The sequence below is a fragment of the Botrytis deweyae genome (genome assembly GCF_014898535.1).
Source record: "Botrytis deweyae strain B1 chromosome Unknown BDEW_039, whole genome shotgun sequence".
NCBI classification, from domain to species: domain Eukaryota; kingdom Fungi; phylum Ascomycota; class Leotiomycetes; order Helotiales; family Sclerotiniaceae; genus Botrytis; species Botrytis deweyae.
In genome coordinates, this window is record NW_024066246.1 from 321369 (window position 1) to 337831 (window position 16463).

At 37.5% G+C, this 16463-nt stretch overlaps 3 protein-coding genes across 3 annotated transcripts; all 3 read left to right on the forward strand.

Moving 5' to 3' along the window:
• Positions 1 to 1731: 1731 nt before the first annotated feature.
• Positions 1732 to 3975, forward strand: EAE98_010737 (uncharacterized protein). Its single transcript, XM_038958359.1, has 3 exons — positions 1732 to 2441; positions 2764 to 2868; positions 3010 to 3975. Exons 1-3 carry the CDS (start codon positions 2371 to 2373, stop codon positions 3356 to 3358), a joined length of 525 nt encoding a protein of 174 aa, XP_038805365.1. The 5' UTR covers positions 1732 to 2370; the 3' UTR covers positions 3359 to 3975.
• Positions 3976 to 7619: 3644 nt separating this feature from the next.
• Positions 7620 to 10534, forward strand: EAE98_010738 (uncharacterized protein). The gene is made up of 2 exons (XM_038958360.1): positions 7620 to 8619; positions 8698 to 10534. The coding sequence occupies exons 1-2, from the start codon at positions 8459 to 8461 to the stop codon at positions 10112 to 10114; spliced, it is 1578 nt and encodes a 525-aa protein (XP_038805366.1). The 5' UTR covers positions 7620 to 8458; the 3' UTR covers positions 10115 to 10534.
• Positions 10535 to 12729: 2195 nt separating this feature from the next.
• Positions 12730 to 13682, forward strand: EAE98_010739 (uncharacterized protein; the record flags this gene model as incomplete). The annotated part of the gene is made up of 5 exons (XM_038958361.1): positions 12730 to 12843; positions 12918 to 12986; positions 13040 to 13267; positions 13320 to 13400; positions 13449 to 13682. The coding sequence occupies 5 exons, from the start codon at positions 12730 to 12732 to the stop codon at positions 13680 to 13682; spliced, it is 726 nt and encodes a 241-aa protein (XP_038805367.1).
• Between the last annotated feature and the right edge of the window lie 2781 nt (positions 13683 to 16463).

The window sequence follows — 16463 nt, forward strand, 5'->3', positions numbered from 1 at the left end:
CGGGGAAAAGAATCGAGGAAGGGAGGAAGGGAGGGAGGGAAGAAAAGAAATGACAGAGGAGAGGGAGCGTCAGGCATTTCATACAATCATGCTTAGAGATGCATCGCGCATGCTTCGCTGGCAGCCCTTAATTCTCAGCAAAGCACAGTCCGCACGTTTGATGCGTTGGCACCGGGCATGGATAGCCCATGGCTTGCAGGAATGGAGGATGGGTGAGTGGGGTGTGATTGGAGGGATTGGCGAGAGGGGGGTGTGATTGAAGAAAAAGAATTGATGAGACAATTGGGAGGGAGGAAGGGTTTTTTTTTTTTGAGTGAGGCTTGAGGAAATGGAAGAGGAAATGGAAGAGGAAATGGAAGAGGAAAGGAAGAGGAAAGGAAAAGAGAATTAATAAAGATTGAAAGGGAAATTGTTTAGGTGGATAGGACAGACAGGGCTGTGAATCTGTGATGGAGCTTTGAGAAGTTCTTAAGGTTACTGGACTGGGTAGTAGTAGTGGTAGTAGTTACTGGACAATTTTATTTATTTATTTATTTATTTATTTATTTATTTATTTATTTATTTATTTATTTATTTATTTATTTATTTATTTATTTATTTATTTATTTATTTATTTATTTATTTATTTATTTATTTATTATTTATTTATTTATTTATTTATTTATTTATTTATTTATTTATTTATTTATTTATTTATTTATTTATTTATTTATTTATTTATTTATTTATTTATTTATTTATTTATTTATTTGTATGAAGTGGAATTTGATTGAGTATGACGGGCTTTTCTTTAGGGGTGTAGATGTAGATGTGGATGAGGATGAGGATGAGGATGAGGATGTAAGCTTATTAATCAGTTCAATGAAGAGATTGGGAACATATGGGATGAACGAGTCGGATGTGAACGGATACATGGTTCTTGGAAAGACCAATTGGTTGAGGGTAATTGGTATATATGGTATGGATAGGATGGAGTTGTTGGAATTGTTGGAATTGTTGTATATACGAGGTCTGGTCTGTCTGAATTCTCTGGTTATTATTGGTATATGATGTTATTTTGTCGATTGTACATATACCTAGTTATATATACTAGTATATATATTAGATAGCTGGAATTTATATACAACAAGTAGAGGGAGATGAAGCTGTCAATTTATTACTACCTAGGTTAGTATTTCTTTATATATCAACTAATACCTAGATATAGATAGTAGATATTATAAGTACATGATTTGAAATACTCTCTCCATCTACTCGTACAGATTGGTATGTTATATTACATACATGTGAATACCTAGTAGGCAGGATAGGATTTTCCATGTAAGGCTTGACGTTGATGCCGGTGGATATCTAGAGGACCCAACCCTCACTTCAATCAGTGCGACTACCTCACTTCACTCCACCACTATGCAATTTTGTCTCCCTTCTCTCGTCATCCGGAATGTTCGGGAATGTGATGAATACGAAGGAGGAAGGGATAGAGACGGAGAGAGAGAGAGAGAGAGAGATCCACATCGATGTCATCTATTGATTGATGTAATGGGTATGTATGTGTGTGTGTGTGTGTGTGTGTGTGTGTGTGTGTGTGTGTGTGTACAGAGCATATGTGTATATGTGTACTAGGTATGTCTGTCTGTATATATAATATTTCATATTTCATTACAATATCATACATCATATATCCATACATATTGACAATATATATATATATATATATATATATTCGCGGTATAGGTATATGGAATCTATCTATCTATCTATCCATCCATCAAATCCAATCCGAGTCCCGAGTCCCGATATTGACTTACTTTTTCAACATAGCCTCGAACCTATCACCAAAGAAGCCATCTATCTAGCACTTACGAGTTACGACCCAGGTTCCAGGTACCTGAGCTGATATGTCTCTTAGCTATTGATTTCCTCTCTAGCTAGCACCGTTCCTCTTCCTTTCTTCACCTTTCTTTTGCTTTTTCCCATCGTCTACTCGTACCGGAAGATTTAAAAAGATCCAACCATCTACCATAATTGTCTCATCGTCTCCATATCACCGTCTCTCCTTCTCTCTTTTTCTCCTTCTTTTTCCTTATTCATCCTCTTCTCTTTATACAATACTCTCTCCTCAATATCGTACATCAGACATTAAAGACAATTAATTCCTGACGGATCATCTTGCTTACCCCGCAAAAAAAAAAAGTACCCAACCATCATACTCTCAGCCCCCCCCCCCGGTCCCCCGTCGCCGCGTATCCTCTTTGCCACGATAAGGATTTCAATCAAATTATAAGAAAAACTCCCTCAAGCTCTCTTCCTTGCAATACTGGTGTACCTGCTGTACCAACCTAAAACCAGCTGAATCTTACCAACGAAATCATGGCTGTGCTCGTGCAGATGATTGCCAAGAGGCAAAGCAATGACTTTGATGATGATGATATTGTCAATAAGTAAGTCAATTTCCGATTTCCTTACCCAACCTCTCTCTATATTTCTTTGTTGTTGTCTGTGAGCTGTGATGACTGCGAAATACGAACAACTTCCACAATAACTTCACTTCTCTTGTATTCTACACACACACACACACACACACACACACACACACACACACATACACACAACCTCTGTAATTCTCCATCTTTTATTACATTGAGCAATATTCAGATATCCAGATATTTACATAATCATATTTCAACCGATTCACAATTCTGCAACGCATCTCGCAATACCAACAGCAGATATCAGTGTCTAAACTAATAAAATGCCTTACAGCTGCGATGGCTATGGAAACTGTTATTCTACATGGGGCAGTTGGGGACGATGGGTTGTGCTAGTTCTTATAATTCTTGCCTTTGTTCTTCTGGCTTTCGGTTTATCGTAAGTTATCATTATTTCCCATATGCTTCGCTGGCACGATCGATTGTGATCGTAGCTATCTATCGAGCTCATGTGTGGCTCGCCATATCACATCCCTTTCTTCAACATTCTCACTTCAAACCCACTAACACACACCACCAGATGCATCAACTCCCGTCGTCGTCGTCGTCAAGGAATTCAGCCAATGTATGGTACAGGCTGGATGGCCAAGCCACCTCCATACGGTCATTACAACAACCAACCCGGAGCTTACAACTATGGTCCCCCTCCCCCAATGTATACTCCAAATGGACAAATCCCACCTCAACAAACGGGCAACACTTTTAATAGCAATGATGGATATTACGGTCATCATGGTCATCATGGCCAACCAGATATCGAATTGCAACAACCACCCACTGCCTACACGAGAGGCGGAGATGATGTTTACCAAGCACCAATGGGTCCACCACCTACGAAACACACCGAGGGAGATGGAGTCATTCGATAAATGCTGATGAGATGAAAATTAGACGTTGGTTGTTTGAAGAAGTCCGAGTTAGGAGGCACTTCGCTTGCGCAGTGGTGAGGCGGTGGGTGGGAATTGCAATTGTGCTGATGCGATATAATGCGTCACAGCAATGGGCAAGTAGAAGGGGCATAGAATGGCGGTGATGATGAAAGGAAGTAAGGAATGATGGAATGGAATTATAGTCGTTTTAAGATCACATTGACGTCGGTTTGGGTTCGGGCTTGGGATTGGCTTTGGTGCTAGGTAATCTGTAAGGAAGGGAGTTTGGAACGGGTCGGACCAGTTTGGAGGTTTCCTATCAATCAATGGCAATGAATCAATGCATAATTCAGGGATGAAAGGGTTGGAAACGGTCAATAAGCAGAAATACACGAGTTATCATATTCACATTGCAAGTATGTGTTGTATTGTTTGGGTTATATGGGACAGGATCTTTATTGTGATTTTGAGCTTTGGAATGTATGATATGTATAATGTATACGTCTCTTGTGAGATGGAAGATATAGGAGATGTAGATGTTATGTTTGAAAATGGGATACTCGAGTCTCTACTAGAGGTAAGGTAGGGATGGTATCATGTCTTATATTTAATGATGTGTATTCTTATTTGATGCCATGAGATGTGATGCGATGCGATATGATTCGTTTTGTCTCGTTTCGTTTCGTTTCCTTCCGTTCTCCTATCTTTAGACGAGTTCTCTCAATTTTGATTTTCCTATATATCCATAGTTTATTCCCTCTCTCTCCCTCTCTCTCTCCTCCTCTCACACAAATACAAACATACTATATACTATATACTACTCGATACTTTTATTACATAACTGAGAAAAATCGTAGAGGCTTTGTAACGCTGCAGTTCGTTTTCAGAATTGAAGTTTCTAAATTCATTTGAGATGTATAACGGGATTGAGCTGAATATCTGATTCTTCGAAGTGAGAAACTTGGAGTTTTGTTGTGTATCTGAGGAGTAAATTGATAATGCATTGTAATACTATAATTTGTTTTCGAAATTGAAATTTATGAATTTATTTGAGGTGTATAGTAAGATTGAATACCTAATCTAATTCTTCGAAATGAGAAAGTAGGAGTTTGTTGTGTATCTGAGGAGGAAATGATAATGGATTGTAACGCTACAGTTCGTTTTTAGAATTGAAATATTGAATTTAGATATATGATAAGATTGAATACCTAATCTAATTCTTCGAAATAAGAAAGTAGGAGTTTTGTTGCATATCTGAAAATCATTGGTGGAAGGAGTGGTGTAAATCGATTTGGATTGGAGACCCTTTCAAGAGTGTATTTTATTAGATATACAACAAAACTTAAGGCAGCTAGCACCTGACCTGCTTGGTTCTTCGGAGTGAGGAAGTGGGAGTTTCGTTGCATATCTCAAAATCGTTGGTTGAAGTAGTGGTGTCAATCGATTTGGATTTGGATCTCTCTGATGAGATACTCTTTTGGGGATGCAATGCAATAAGACCAAACACCTGATCTAATTCTCAAAGTAGAGAGATAAGAAGTTTTGTTATAGATCTCAAAATCGTTACAGGAAGAGATCTCAATCCATTTGGATTTGGGCTTCTCAGATATGCAACAAAACTTCTCATTTCTACTTCAAGAAATTAGAGTAAGGTTTCTTATTATATATCTCAAGATCGTTGCAAGAAGATACTACAATCCATTTGGATTGGAAACCCTCAAACAACAAAGTTTTTTAGATATGCAACAAAACTTGAACTGTTGAGCACTTTTAATTGTGGCCAACCGATTGAACAATAGACCGCAATACTTCCGAAGCGCAACGGAGTGAAAAGAGGGAATTGAATAGAGAGACGTGTTGAATGTAGTGGTATTGAGGTCGGGAGGGACAGGTAGGAGCTATTTAAAGCTGGAGTAAGTTGTGTACCTTAGAGAGGTGAAGGGAAAGAGGTGTACTCGAACATCTGGAATGCTTGGAGATTGGGAAATAAAGGAATAAGCATCAGGGCAACTAGTCATATCAATCTAATCGATAAGTCGATAGACTGAAATAATGGATAAGTGATGAGTGAATCAAACGCAGGTCATATATGCTTCAACTCCTAGATCTACGAATGCTTGATGGAAGCTTTGGGGACACAAGACTGCAAAGATAAGCTAGAGGACCCGGAATACATCAAATTTGTGAAACACGAGCGGTCAAAGTTAAGCATTCTGATCTCCGCGTATTCGGCGAATTGCTGCCAAGTGTCAACAAAGTTCAAAGAATCTCATAACTGGTAGAATACTAGAGGTTTCTTGAATTTCCAATCCCATAGCTCAGTTGTCTACCTCTCATGGACAACTGAGAAGATAGATTAGGGTGAGATCATTCCCAGACAATGTAATTATCTGATTTGAGCTTGGGTTCTGGTGACCAGCTTGTATACTAAGCACACATATAGGTATCGTACAAGTTCCTCTATCAAAACTTCAAACGGACTCCTTATCAGATGTTGAATGCCAGTCTAAATCCAGTACAAATGTGAGATGGCAGAGATGAAACCGTGTATTGCGCTTCCCCGAGCATGCAGTAACTATTCGAAAGCAATCATTACTCAAACATCCTATGCTAATCGAATTCAAGTATTTACCCTGAACGGCTACCTTGAAGCAAATTGTACGCATTCAAGCGCTACTTTTCCGTCATAATAATTGTGGAATGAGAATACATGTGTACTGTTTGGGTATAATGGCGAAACAGGAGTTCCCCAAATTCTCGAAATGATCACACTTTCTAAATTTTCATTCGAGAGAAGTATTGTAGCTCAACATCAGATTGGTCACTTGAATCAAGGCTGGGAGTAATCTGAAATGATGAGCGCTTGCTCCATGAATGCAATAAAATAATGTAGTTCAAATAGAGGGAACTAGGCTCTTCAATAACAATATCTTCTCATGCCAAGCAGAACTTGCTTGACACTTTGTGTACTAGCACAAACCATCTGATCTCGAATTTGGGCGTAACTGCCTACAGCCTTGGAAGTTGCCTTACCAACAAGAGTGCAGAGGGCAGAGAAAATAGAACAGGGTAGTGAAGAAACGTTCAGCCATCCCTCAAATGTTGGCTAGCAGCGCTCAATCCTCTCAAGCTCTAGGCAAGCCAAGGAGGCTTATAGTGCGAATTTAAAATTACTTGGCTCTCGAGAACAAGAGTGCTCTCGGATTCTTGTTCCCTGACTGAGGATATGGATCTCGGAGTTTTCATTGGCATGTGAATAGAAAGAAGCTTCGATAGTACCGTTATAGAAGTACGTCCAAGATGACAATACTGCGAGAAAAATCGATACCCATCACCACTTCCACTTCCGCTTGAACATCGATTGGATACTCAGGACTGTTGACTTAACCAGGAGACGAGAGCATGAGAATAACATTTAGACTTCGTAGCCTTGTGAAGCCGTGGGTGTAAGCTAGCTGTATTTACGACTGTAAGGCAGTCCCTATACCCTGTATTACCAAACCACGACAACTACTGTATGACGTCTCAGCCTCAAGGTCTTGAATAGCATAACCACCAAGGGGACGTCTCACGGCTTTTCACAATTATGTCTACCGGCATTCGCTATATCTATTTTAAGTGCGATTCGTAGTTATTTGATGGCCAATGGATATCTCCTCATGATCTCTACAACTTTTCTCTCGAAACCCCATTTGATAACTGCGCCACGATTCTCTCCGAGCTTGCGAACCAACCAATGTTGTGAAGAGCACGTGATAATGATGATCATTATTCCCAAGGGCGACTTTACCATAATCATCAGCCACCAATGCCATGGCGCCAAGGTCGGGAAAAGGCACATCAACATTCTAACCCCTGACATTAGTGGAGTGGAGTGCGTGCTGGAGTATAAAGTGGGCATAATGCCCGATTGTCTCATTTCGGCTGTGATTGAAGGAGATAATGAGGAATTATGATGTAAATCATGTGATGGGGAAGAGGAAATAAATGAATGGAGTGATGCGTACATGGAGTGATGGATGAAGAGGAGAGAGGGGATTGAGGAGTGAGGAGTGAGGGGTGAAGAGGGAAGAGTGAAGAGTGAAAAGTAGATGACTGATCATAAAGCTAAGAATACCTCCTATTATGCACTCACTTCAGAGTGTGTTACTATCAACTATCAATGCAGACAGACTACCTACTTTGCAAATAAATCAAAACCCTCCATCAGGCTGATTCAGATTGAGGCAATAGTGGATTAATAAAATAGGCGGAAAATGTGAGATAGCGTAGAGATAGCCCGGGAAAAAAGCTTGGGCTTCATATACATGACCACCAGGACCTCCAACAAACCACAATCTCCTTCAAATTAAACAACTACCCTGCACTGCCCTGCCCTGCCCTGCCTCATCTCATCCACCACTCTCTCTCTGTCTGTAACAATCCAAGATGTCCAAGATCTTGTCCACTCTCGTTTCACCTATCATTGCCGTCCGAATTTGAGGGCACTTCAATCCTTCTGCTTGATATTGCATTATTGTTCTTGCGCGTCCGAATAAGGATACCTAAAGAATCCAAAAATCCTTCACTCATTCCTACAAACTCTTTCGGATCTCTTTTACTGCTTTGCGACGAGATACGAACTTCATTCTCTAAATCGGATGCGAAATCTTGGCAACAACTTCGAAGACTACGAAACCGACTAGAAGATTGCATAGAAATGACTGGGAGAAATTGGAGTTGGAATTGAATATTTCACAGTCACAAGAAGAATCCCCCTTCGCTGATTCAATAGCACGTTGATTCACCAGAGTCATCAGATTGACTCAAGAGATTAAAACCTTCGGTCAATTTGATGGTGGACATATAGAGGAGGGAAATTTGAGAGTTTGCTTTGGAAGGAAGGAATAGGACCCAGAATAATCCAAATCAAATGAGGATCAACAAATAACTGGAACTACCAACCAGCAACAAATCTTGTGCCATCCAAAGGGACTACTCACTTGCGACGCACAGTGTAAGTTATTGCATACAACAAACTTGACAATCAAGTCTTGCCACGCCACCCCAAGGCACTTTCCGACTTCTAGAATTTATTGTGTGCCAACATTACATTTCACAATGCCACATATCACGACAGCGATGGAGTGGAGTAGGAGGAGGGGAATTGGAGAAATATTGGTGGATAGCTTTTTGAGGAAAAGATCAATTACAGACAATGTCTCGAGTGTGAAGGATTCTTTCAGTTCATGGTCAAATTGCATGGCAGCTACATATTGCAAGTTCGTCGCCCCTTCCCGTTTGACACATTCCATTGTTGTTCCCTACTTAAACTCAAACTAACCTCACCTCACCTCCAGATGGCCTGTTATAGCAGCAATGATTATCGGCGGCTTGATGGTTTTTTCCATAGTTTGGTGTATAATAAGATGTGCTTGTTGTGGCATGTCCTGTTGTTGCACTTGCTTTTCCTTTCTTAAATGTTGCGATTGTTGTGGTGGCTGTTGCGATGGTAAAAAGGACCGTCCTCACAAACATCTTGACGATTATCCACCTCCAAACCCAAATCAAGGCTATCAAGCCCCAGCCCCGATGATGGGCGGCGCGCTTCCTGCACGACCCGAACCTCCCAAATATGCAACATTTGAAGTAGGCAAAAATGGTCTCGCGGTCGATCCGCCAAAGACTATCTCAGAAGATGCATTACCGCCTATGCCGACATGGGAAAATGCGAGCAAAGTACATGTAAATGATGATGAGAAAGGTGATATGGGCATGGAATTGAAGGAGCTAGATCCTGTCACGGGACAGAAGATGTCATTGATGAACGGAGGTGTCGCCAATAGTCATCCCAATAGCCCAGCGGTTGGACCAGGGGGAAGCCCCTATGGAAGACAACCTCAGGGTATGAACAATGGGTTTATGAATTCACAGGATCCATATAACCAAAGTCAAGTCAATTTAGGAGGAAACGGAATGGGTAGAGGATATGGCGTAGGAGGAACACCGAGTTCAGGAATGTCCATCGATCCGCTCATAGGCTATAGAGGAACGCCGCCTCCAATGGGCCCAGGTAATCAACAAGATGGAATTGGGTATAGAGGAACACCGGGACCTGGGTCGGCAATCGGAATGGGAAATGCAGGTATGGGATATAGAGGAACGCCTCCACCTGGTGGTCGAGGATATCGCGGTGCACCTTCACCGGGCCCAGGAATGAATCGTGGACCAGGGCAATTTAGGGGCGGACCCTCTCCAGCACCAAGCCGAGGATATGGAGGACCACCTCAGAACCAAGACTTTGAACCGACTATGCCACAAGAATTTATTACCAGTGGCGGTTTCAATGATTCTCCAGTCTCGGCATACGGTCAAGCAGAACCAATGTACGATAACCGACCATACCCAGCCCAACCATCACGTCAATTTTCCAATGATTCCTCGAGGCCATTGAACCAAGGAAGATCATACACCAACAACACTGAGCAGTCATATCAATCCTATCAATCGGATGATTCCTCAAATGTCGGTACATATCCTCCCCCACGCATGCCTTCTAGGGGACCTGGACCAAATGGACCGAATAGAATGATGTCACCTGGCCCGCAGATGGGAGGTTATGGTGGTGCGCAACAAAGAGGATTTAACAATCATTCACCTGCACCACCATTGCAGCAAGAGACATCAGTGTATCCGGGATACAAACCTTATGCTCCACCAGAGCCAGAGACACCAGCATATCCAGGATACAAGCCTTACACGCCAGCTCCTAGGTAGTGATTAAAGAGTTTAAGATTAATGACAAATGCTCGAAAGAAAGTGTGGGCGAGAGAGAAAGCCGGTCGAGCGGTAATATTTGAGAAGGATACCACTATATGGACATACTAGGGTTTAGGGAATGGAGTATTGAGGCGTTTATAATGGCTTATGAATTTAGCTGCTATTGGGATATTCTTCATTTGATGCATAGGATGCAAGCGTTTAAAAGCCATTTCGTTGGATGGTATAGGGCTATTCTGAAAAATGCCTCTTGGCTATTTTATTTTATTCGGAATTGATGTAGCAAGTGTCTTCGGAACACTGCGGGAGTATTTGTTGTATATTTATATTCATGACTTCTTTTTCGCGGGGAGCTGTAAATACCCTTGCTTAGCTTGGATCTATTTAAGAGTGATTAGGATTATTTATATTCTTCCGGATATTGTTGGATCATTTTAAGAGATTGTTAGTAAGTATTTGTCTTGAAAATGAGAGGATCCTTCGTTCTTATCATACAAATACATTCCAATCAATAAACCTTTATACTCATTTTTACGTGCCTATTAATTGAAAAGATTATCTAGCTTGGACCATAGCTGGGTAGGGAGAATGGAATGAGTGTATGAGTCGCTGAAAAGTCTTGATATCGAGTGGGGATGGATTTCTCAGATCATTGTGTGAATATTGACTCTCTGTTGACTTCAGATTTCTAGGAATCGCTCCAAAAAGAGCAGTCCAATTCTGCACTCTACCTATCTTCATTCACGATAGGGCGAAATATGCACTCATTTCACTGTGTTTCTATGCTCATTCTTATACAGAGGAATTAGCCCACAGGTCCAAGTGCCGGCGGCCATGCTTCTCCCAGCTTTTCCCAGCTTTGGGGCCAATTTTTTCATCAGTTTTATAGTTGAACCAAAGATGCAAATTAGGGAATTCAATGAGACAAGTGTTATGAGCTGATGGAGCAATGTTCGTTAGGCCTCGGGAAGTCCGATGGTCAAAGATGAGGTCAAGTGTTGGGAGGCAAGATAAAACTACTTTGACATCTGACTCGATGTATAATGAAATCATCGCATTTGTTGCTAGACATATTTTCGTAATCAGCTTGTTATTCTATGCTCGTTGATGGTTCTCTTGCATACATGACTCAAACTTAACAGATACTACAGCGGGCTCATGAGATGCTAGATTTTGTGATGATGTGAGAATAGTTAAGCTATCTTTTTCCTTCATAGTAAAGATGCTTCACAACATTTTCACAAAGGGCATTTCCCGCCTATGTGCATCTCGGGAATACCGTTAGCACTACGCTTCTTCACATGGATATCAAACTTACAATAAGCAAAGCAAAAAGTAAGCAATATGCCGATTTTCCGACTCACCGCTGAGTTTAGCGTTCACACCACGATCAAGATAATGATAATCACGATCAAATTAATCGCATCATCCAATACTAAATGTCCAACCGGGATGTATTTTTAATTCCCATAATCCACTTGCACATGATAGGTCTTTGGCAAAGTATTCCGAACGCATCCACGTTCTAACAATATCGCTAAGAAAAGGAGACCGCCCGGGCCACTAGCAAAAGACATGTTAGGATGTATACTGTGCAGACTTGATCAACGAGTGAAGAGCAAATGGTGCATGAATTGGGCACTTGACATGTAGGAACCGAGAGTTGTTGTAATGAGAGAATGGGTGATATAGGCAAGCTATAGCGTAGACTGGTTTGCTTAAGTGTGATTGAAATTTTCCTTCTCTTAACTTTTCTGAATAACAATTTTATATTGCTATATGGGAAGTGATGCCCTAGTCTTAAGACGAAGCTAAGCATCTATACTCGAGAGCCTCCCTGCTACGCCTACTCAATTTACAAGATCATGACATGTTTGGAAGAGATTATGGATTGCGGCCAGAATCCATAAAAGTGTCCCGGATTTCACAAAAACAGTCAGCATTAGCATTGAATTGGGTCTGGAGAACAAAGACACTGTATTTGGCTTAACATTAAGAATACATACAGGCATTTCGTCACTTCTTCAGGAAAGTTGCTTATGTATACGTGCATTAACCTCAAGGTCATTACTAGACTAGAGCAGGGGTATGTATGAGAACGAGAAATACTATGAAGGCGCCCACTTGAGGCATTACCCAACATGTTATTGAGAGATTTATTATCGGAGCTGATATCTTCGGCTCAACTAGTATGATAATCTTTAGCTAGGCATGGATCTCTGCCGCAACAAAGGAGAAGTTTCCAGACATTCAGCAAATAAGACATACATAATACACCCGTCTATTCCGAATATTCTACTTACGATCTCTGCAGTTATGTGATTTCTTTGGCGGGTCACGCAGGTCTAGACTACTGTAGAAGGATGGGCCAAAGTCTAGTGGCATTGATGCGGAAGCGGCTCGTCATTATGTCTGCTTTCATCGACCAGAGTGCAAAGTCAAATTTTTATCTTACACGCTTACATAGTGGGTCTTTCACTGTCAGCAGTAGTGACATACAATCAACTGTGGGTCACATCACACTATTTAAATCTATTGTACTCCTCGCTTCCGTACAATTGAGTCTACATAGGAGAACAACCAGAGCGTTCAAGATAGCTCAATCATTAGTCATGGCATCAGCAAGTGATACATTGAAATACTCAGAGCCCGGATATGCAAGATCAGTTGACAGAGCAAAGTTCCCATTCTATCTACCGAATATAGATGCAAAGCTCATTCCCGAGGTACGAATCAATGCCCTCGGATCCTCAAAGATAGGTAGTGGTCTTTCAACGAACTGACATTCTTCAAAGCGTAGACAAGACAGCTATTAGAAAAGTATAGCCACATCCCACCGGAGGAACAATCCAAACATGTTCATGAAATCGTAGGGCGTTCTTTCCTCATCTGCTGTTTATCTAACTCTAATCCTTCTTCTAGCGTGACCAAGCCTGGGACATCCGCGCGTACCCTTGCACTGGGGTTGGTGCATGGCTTGTACCTCAAATCTGCCGGAACCCTGTATATCCTGAGATTCTGAAGCGGGTCCAGGCCGGTGAGGTACTCATGGATGTTGGATGTTTTCTTAGACATGATCTTCGACGATTAGTCTACGATGGTGCGCCCTCAGACAAAATTTATGCTGTCGATATCGTGAGCCATTGGGAGGTGGGAGGTGGGATATAACTTGTTCCGCGACCGTGATCAGTTTTCTGCGCAGTTCATTGAAGCTGATATCTTATCCGAGTCCAAAGTACTGGCGCCATTGAGAGGTCAAGTAGATATTATCGCAGTAACACAGGTGATTCATCAATGGGATTGGGAAGGACAAGTCAAAGCAGCCAAATAGTTGATCAGATTTACCAAAGGGCCTGGCTCCATGATTTTAGGAAATCGGATTGGAAACCCCAAAGCACAAGAAGTAACTTTGAAGTCACTCGTCGTTCCCATGTGGCGACACAATCCGGAATCTTTTGCAAAATTGTGGGATCAGGTTGGACAGGAAACGGGGACAAGGTGGGAAACGCGGGCAAGGATGAGATCCTTTGACGAGATGGCATTTGGTGTTGAAGATGGTGCTTAGATGGAGGATGGAGTGGCAAACATTGAGTTTTCTGTGAAGAGGATCGAGTAGGAATAAAACACTGAAACTTAGCGTTTAGTAGATTATAGAAAGAACAATATCATTTCGGAAGATTAAAAGGCACTTTAGGAACCTTATCATTATTTGTCTCTGGAGACTATTTCATGTTTCACATGCGTAGATTGAAATAGTAGTGAATTAATGAGTGATAGGGAAATCGTTTTATTCGAGGTGTTGTTACATTTCGATTTAAGACCCTCTATCTTGTAATATTTTCTATTATAGATTCGTAGAAGCAAACTAATCGATTATATACTCTATAATATAATTTCATACTTCTATAATTAGACTATTTTTGTATTTTATATATTTATAAAACTCTTTCTGATTAGTTGTAAGTGATGTATAAAAACGTAGTTTTTCTAATTGAGCAGGAAAAAAAGCCTATAGAAAAAGCAATAGAACTACTTCAATCCAATATACAATTGTAAATGAATTGATAATATAATCGGAAAAGAGTTAATTAGATTAAAAATAATAAAGAATTTTAAAATTCATAACAGTTTCTAAAGTAAGCCCTATTATAGCAATAGAGTTTATTAATTAAAGTCCGAAAGAAATGATTAAGATATACTTAAAGGAGTGTTTACGAAAAGAGATAGTAATAATAATAGTATTGATTTTCATCTAATAGATATAGATTAAAGACTTGTATTCTGTAATCTCTTAAGAAGCATAAAGTTAAATTTCATTAATAGTTTTTATAACTAAACTAATTAAATAATCTTGAAAGCGTTTTTGATTTATAATAAACTTTATAAACCTGTTTGAATATGATTCTTTTATTATATTTAAAGCGAATACAAATTGATTTAAAGTAATATATGTTTTCATTATAAAAATAGATAATTGAGAGATCTATTTTAATATCATTTAAAAAACTAAACAATAAAGAAATAACTATTTTGAATCAGAAATACAAGATCTTATAGAAAAAAGTTTCAAAAAAGACTATTAATTATATTAAATTAAAGTTATTAATGAAAATATATAAAAAAACAAAATAGTAAAAAGAAAAGAAGGAAAGATAAAATATTTAAATTATTAATATATCGAAATTACATAGGATTTTATTAAAAATAAATTTTAATATAAAGTTTATAAGAATAAATAATTTTATAAATCATGCATGATATTTAATATCTTTTGTTATTATACTTAAGAAAATAAAGAATCAAATAGGTTTTTAATAAAGAATCTTTAGGATTTAATATAATAATCAAAATAGAATAAAGTTTTTTTTTTGAATTTATAACAACCTTGAAATATTTCAAGTAATATTCATATAATTGAATTTCTTATAATATTGAGTGAAGTTTTTATAAAATGATTTAATGATTAATAGCCTATATAATCAATTTTATTAGAAATGAAGTTTAGAAAGAAAGCTAGATTTTAGATTTTAGATTTTAGATTTTAGATTTTAGATTGAAATATATTAGATTGAAATATGTTAAATATTATTATAAAAAAAGCTTTGATACATTTTTGATATTATTGTTAAAAGACTATAAATTGAAATCAATATTAAAAGTATAATATATAATATCAATATTAATGAACATATTATTAATTTAATTTTTTTAATAAAAAAGATTTCAATATATTTCTTTTAAACGAAAAAGATTATTAATATAATATTTATATACAGTAAAATTTATTTTAAATTAATATTTGTTCACATTTCAGTTATATGTTAATAGTTTTATTATTGAAAATATAAGAGATCGAGTTAATGGATTTCGAGTTGTGTATTCTTTGTTTTTATTCTGATATGTAATATAACTACATTTAATATATTTGTTTTGATTAATTTGAGAGAATTATGATTTTATTATTTAAGAGAGTTATTAAGTATTTTGAAAAGTTTTTTTATTATAATCTTTGTATTTAGTTTGAGATGAAATCGATGTAATTTTATTAATGAAATATAATAATTAGAATCTGGATTTAGAGATTGCAGAGAAAGGATAATTTAATTATGGAACTTCGATGATTTTAGAAATTTATTTATTTTTAATATTGTGTTTTTTAGTATTTATTCAAAAAAGAATATATTTGATTGAAAAGTGAATAATGTTAATAATATTATTATAAATATAGGTTATGATTCAACTCTTTTAAAAAAAATGAAGACAGATTTATATTTTTGAAAAAAAAAGAGCAATTTTTTATATTTTGATGACTAGTAATCTATAATAAATTCAATATCTTTTTTAACTTTGAAATTAATTATTATAATTTGATTTATGTAGTTTCGTTAAAGATTTTACATCTTTTTATATATTACATTTTAATATTACGAAGAAAAATTATATTAATGTTAATAGTTTTATATAATAAAATATAAATGAATTATTAATTATTTTAAAGATGAAGTATAATATAAATTATGATATATGAAATCATTTTAATTCTTTTTATTATATGTTTATAAGATATCAATTTTTTATTAAATTGTATTTTGAATTGATAAAAATTATTTCAAAAAGAATTTTAATGATTATATTAATAAGATTAATATTAAATTTAATATTGATATTGTTTTATTTTTGAAACAAATGAATCAAAGAAATAATTGAGAATATTATATAAATAATTCAGTTAGGTATTATAAAAGAAACTTTCGGAATATGTTATATAGTATTTAGAAAATGAATGTTATAAAATTTCAAGAAATTTTCAATCAGTTTATTAATAAGAGAATGTATAAAGTTAAAT